This window comes from Ruditapes philippinarum, unplaced genomic scaffold (assembly GCF_026571515.1).
Source record: "Ruditapes philippinarum isolate M1 unplaced genomic scaffold, ASM2657151v2 ctg5624_1_1_1_1, whole genome shotgun sequence".
In the NCBI taxonomy this organism is placed as follows: domain Eukaryota; kingdom Metazoa; phylum Mollusca; class Bivalvia; order Venerida; family Veneridae; genus Ruditapes; species Ruditapes philippinarum.
Window position 1 is genome coordinate 40,482 of NW_026853569.1, and position 6,000 is coordinate 46,481.

Consider the following 6,000-nt stretch of genomic DNA (forward strand, 5'->3'; position numbering starts at 1 on the left):
TCTATCTAAACATTTTAGAGTTTTCTTTCACTTCAAACAGTCTTTATCTTTGGTATTATAGCACATTTCACTCAAAACCAAAATATATTTCCTTTCTTAACCACCCTGAAATTTACTTTCTCGCCTTATTTTATACAAGATTCTAATCATACGAGTTGAAACAACTTGTTTGCCTAAGAGCATTAAGGCCGTTTTTACGATACGAATTTTCCATAGAAACGAGTGTTGCATTTCGTGCGTGCGCATTCTGAGTAGGGCAAAAACAATAATGAAAGAATATATTATATTGCTATTCAACAACTTCATAAACTTAATGTAATGTGAATGATTAACCATTTGTTTAGAATAGTTGATTTTGGTAAATAATCGTTATAGGTGCACGAAAGTTTGCTAGTGCATATTAAAGCACTGAACTCCTAAATAAGCGGTCGTTAATACAAAATTAATGGTTTCAAATCTCATTTTCCACAATAGCATCCAAACTTGCGTTCAGAGGTATGACGCTTCGTATATATGTCAAATTATAATACACAGAAAATTCGTTTTAAGACATTGTTCGTACAAAGGAAAAAAAAAAAAGATTGAAAACATATTTATGAAACAGGTTCTACCATAAGCTTACTTCCAGTTGTATGAAACTTTCAGTTTAATCGACAATTTCTCAATTTCTGTAATATTTCACCGCCGGGTGTACGCATTATCCAGAATCAAAATCGCATTCAACGCGAAATACTGACAAAAAAGGGAAGACTTATGTCAAGGTATTTGGATACTAAAACTAGAAGTAAGGACATCTTCTTTGCAAAAGAAATTAAATTCAAACATATTCTGATTGCTTTACATGACTCGTTTTTGTTCAAGAAACTGGTTGAAAAAGTGTTCGTGGTATCAGAATTTTGAGGATTCGCGCGCATGGCATGACCCCCTTGAGGTCGTAATTATATAAAGGTAGGATTTGCAAACTGAATTTAATAAAAAAAAAAGTATACAAGATGGATCACGAGAAGGTGGGAAATCCAATAATTCTGTCTTCTTCGTGAAAATGTCAATACCTGAACAAAGCTAGCACGAGGCACTTAAAATCTATGTAATTTACCATGTAAATCTTATAAAAAAAAAAGAGGCAAAACATAGCCATTACTCAGTTATATGGCAGGATAAAAGTACTAAATTCAGTCAACCTTTGCACATAACACGTAATGGGTATAGTGTTAATATAATAATCATTATCGTAAAATCTTGACTCAATCTTACGTAGATTTAAATATTTTCTTAAAAAATTGTTTGCACATTGAAGACGTATGGATTTGAAACGAATCGACTTTAAGATAGCTAATGCAATTTTCCCCCCGATATTATTTTGTTAGTAATACGCATAATATTGTATATCCAAAACAATACATTTTTCACCTTTGTCGCGGTAAGGAGGAAGCCATTCATGCAATGTTTAAGTACTTCTATATTTAAAAGATATCCTAGACACTTGAGCGTTCCGCCGCTAACTCAAGTACCTGTGTTTAGGGAGATGAACTTTACAAGTTTTCTTTCGTTCTAATCCCTTTCAATTTTATGTAACAATTATATACATATAAAATGTAATATTTGTAAGATATTGAAATAAATATACGGAAGCGTATCAGGGCCTACAGTTGGTGAGATGTTTTGCGCTAAGTCGACTTATTTTTATTCGCATTGATAAGATGTTTTTGCATTTCGCAATAAAATTTACTGAAAAGATGAGAAGCATTTAGGCATTGCAACTGAATTTTTCTCGATATGTTTGAAGCTTTTGTCTCTTCGACAAAAATCCTGTCGAAACTTCTTGATTTCACGACTTTGCTGAAATATTTAGTAAGACGCAAAGACGTTACTCGCATTGACAAATAGCTCACGTAATTCAACAAAGTTTTTTTGAAATTATTAAAAACTTCTACGTGTTACGTATTAATCATAACTTCTTCATGGAATGTTTTATGTATAACGTATAAATCATAACGTCTTCATGGAATGTTTTTGGTCAAAACGAGAAGAAACAAGTTTACATGACGTGAAACTTTTAGATAAGTGGAGGCCCTGATAAGCTTCCGTATAAATATGTTTAAACTAACTTAAGTACCACTAGTTACATATTAGGGAACTATCAATATACCTTTCGTTTATATATGTTTGTGTTGTCGTCGTATAGTGCATTAATGTGTACTAACATAAGCAGCGACATTTGTTGAACAAAGCTATCCTTGAGCAGTATGATATGCAAAAATGTTACCAATCGCTATTTGTTTAAATTATTATACTGTGAATTCTTTATACGGCAAATTTTCGTTGATATAGTGGAATGCCTTCATCAGTATCGCAGTTTTTGTTTATATTATACATGTTTATATTATAATTGTGTAATGCTTTTATACAGAAAATTACCGTGGAGATATGTCAGTATCGCAATTTGTTTATATGTTTGTGCAATGATTTCTTTATACAGGAAATTTCCGTGGAGATATGGTGAAATGCTACCACCGTCCATGTGATGATCTAGCTACAATGCTTACTGATGACAATATTAACTTCCTTAGCAAGACATCAGATGCTATTGCAAGATCAATTGATGAATTGTCAGAGTCCGACAAAACCGGTAATATATTTTTATTAGGGATACATGCAGTATATTCTCTGTAGAGGCCAGCTTTAGAGCCGCAACTAAATTAACAGCAATATGATTTATTGGTCAGCTTTAAAAAACACATTATTAAAATGAAACACATCTTACCAACAATCAAATTTACGCAAATACGATATATAGATATTGCCACGTAAAGATATTTCTTTGGATTTAATTAGTATTCTTTAAGAGAGAGTGGGCAACACAATAATTTATGAATAATTAAACAGTTCATAAACGTAAGTGGTGTAAAATTTCTTATAGATTCTGTACATCAAATGTTAACATAGACACGTCCTTCCTAGTTGCGGACTGTCAAAAATTCAACCTCCGTCTAACATATGGTGACAGAAAAATAAAATGTGTAAATTCTTATATCTTCTTAAAGACGTCTTGTTGATTAAACCATTGGGTTTGTTTATTTTATAGATTTTTCAGAAACAAGTGGATGCATCGGAGTCTTTCTAAGTCGTGTGATTTCTGCTTAAATGTTGGTCTACTATATCTTAAAACACCATAGTCCCTGAAGAACAATATATTTTTTCAACAATGGACTAATTTGTTCAAACAAAGCTTTTGAAAGATGTATGTTACAGAGACATATTTGTAGATGTCAAATAAATGAGTATTTCAAAACGCCTGTGTATTTTGTATGGTATACGTAGATGTTTCAATATTTCGTTACAGCTCAATACATTCTACCTTTCGTCACATTTCCATGCACGTGAAACAAAACAATAGTACTACGATGTTGTTTTGTCTTTCGTGGAAGTTTTATACATTTAAACTTTAGTAATATTTTATTACGTAGTGATGTGATAGAATACGAACACGTTGTTTTGTTAATGACAGTTTTCTACATTTCGTATTCCAACTTAGGTGATATTTTATAACGTAACTTCAAAGAGTGCGAGCAAGTTGTTGTGTTAATGGCATTTTTCAACCTTTCGTGAATGCTTTAAATCTATGTATTCCAACTTTTTTGTGACGTGACACGAAAGATAACTATATAGCTTATTGTGATAATGACCTTTTTATCACATATTTAAGTACTATTACGTTTGTGTTTTGTTTGTTTGATTGGGTTTTACGTCACATCGACACAGTATATGTCATTTGGCGACGTTCCAGTCTTACTGGTGGAGGAAGACCTCAGATGCTCTTCCTAGCATTACTTCAGGCACGAACGGGCACCTGAGTAGAACCACCGACGTTCCTTAAGCTGGCTGGATAGCTTACTCACATGAAAGAATCCAAAGTCCATGTCGGGATTCGAACCCACAGCGATGAGGGGCAAGTGGTTTGAAGTAACGACCCTATAAGCCACTCGGCCACGGACGCCCCATGACAATACGTGTACATCGATGAGATACACAATATTGACATGACTGGCTTCCATGTCTATTGTTTTTCTTAAATAATAAGATCATGTATTTAAAGGGAGAAATTTAAGCAAAGAAGAATGTCTATTTTATAATTGTACGCAATTGTAAACTTATGAAGTTTTTCAACTGTGACAAACGTTATCCTAGTTGAAAAACCAACTCAAAGAATAATTTTAACTGGAAAGTATTAACAGTGTGATAAAAACAGATAGTTAAAGTAAAACTGGAAACCAAATAATCTTGTGAATATCCCATACAAAAACTAACAACAAACAGCGGTAGGTGTTTAACATAACATGTTAGCACAAAAAACGCAAATGGAATGAATAAAATTATGGATACATACGGATGTTGTCTGTTTTAAAGTAGCTAAAGATGAAAGTACATTATAGTTATCTATTCACAATATAGATACTTTTTATCAATCTGATTAAACACAGAAATTGAGAAATAAATGAACACAAAAAAGTAATAATAACCACGAAATGTGATTTCAATCTGAAACATTTAGCGTATGCTTAAATGCATCGGTTTTATGAAACTAACTTCTACTTTAAATATGTTATACAAAATATAAAAAAGTATATAATATGAAAAAACAACCAACCAACCAAACAGTCAAAACGTATAAAAAGTTACAGCAAATCAATTGGTAAATGAATTTCAAAAAATTCAAGATTAAATTAAACAAGTCATGAAAGTGATCGTGTTGCTACAAGAATAGGCTGGAATTTCTCTATCGATACATAGTTTAAAATCTTTTATACTGCTACTTATTTTACAAAAATAATACAAGTCATGGCGACATTAATAGAACGCAGCCTCAGACATAATCCAGCCAAACCGGTAATACACCAAGTAGGACACATAAAGGGGGCATCCGAGGCCGAGTGGTTAAAGTCGTTAACTTCAAACTACTTGTCACTTACTGCTGTGAGTTCGAATCCCGACAAGGACATTGGATTCTTTCATGTCTGAATGCACGAAAGGGAACCTGAGGTCTTCCTCAACCAATAAAGATGGAAAATCGCCTACGACCTATACTGTGGTGCGAGGTACCCCCCCCCCAACACACACACGCACACAAAAAAGAGACACCTAACCAAAAACGGGAGAGGGCACAAGGGCGGAGGATGGAAGAGACGACAGTAAGAATTATCTTAACTATATTTTGCAGCAAATCTTCAGACTTGCAGGGCACAAAAATGTGCGGATCTATTCCCCAAAACAAGCGACGCTCGGTAAGTAGTAAATCAAATGAAGATAAGTTTATTTCCAGGAAACAAAATCATTTTGACAACCTGGCAGTCGTATCGGAGGTGTCATCTTACTTTCGCGTTTTAGCTTTTTCGTCGTCGTTCTTCCGTGATTTTGTGTTTTCGCGTTTCCTAAATTACTTTATTATAGAAAGTAGCCGCTAAACGTTACACCGTACATTTTAGTACAGCTCAAAGATAATGTACGTTTTACATATATAGGTATAGTAATTTGTACTTTGTATGCCACCTTTGTCACAAACTATATATCGTACATAGGACATGTCTACATCCAGCGCAATTCGACCGGTGTTATAAGGCAATTTTCGTTCGCGAGAAAGCTATGTCTGATTAAGAACCGAAATCCACTGGTTGCAGTTTCGAAATATCACTGTTATTATTTCTTCCAATGTATGAAAAAAACATATCTCTTTAACATTCACCATGGAGGCCGCCATTTTACAAAGTGACCGAAAGTAGTTCCGATAATTCGCCTTATTATGTCAGAGCAAACGTCTACACAGCGGTCTGTCTTGCTTTGCTACACATACCACTGCCACCATATTTTTTTTGGACTGGCGACTTTATCGCCAACAAATCTGCACCCGTTTTTTCCAAAACCGATTCCTTAGATCATTTGAAGTCATGTGTCGTTTTCTATGGTCAGGTGAAGTTAGTTAAAGCGGCCTTCAGCTTTGCTAAA

At 33.9% G+C, this 6,000-nt stretch overlaps 1 protein-coding gene across 1 annotated transcript in view; it reads left to right on the forward strand.

The window, feature by feature from the left end:
* The window catches only part of LOC132737238 (uncharacterized), a 28,209-nt gene extending 24,917 nt beyond the window's left edge, over positions 1–3,292 (forward strand). The window contains exons 6-7 of the mRNA XM_060724499.1: positions 2,480–2,629; positions 3,086–3,292. Of these exons, the coding sequence (XP_060580482.1) occupies positions 2,480–2,629; positions 3,086–3,144 (209 nt within the window). The 3' untranslated portion in view covers positions 3,145–3,292. The remainder of the gene's footprint in view (positions 1–2,479; positions 2,630–3,085) is intronic.
* Positions 3,293–6,000: the final 2,708 nt, after the last annotated feature.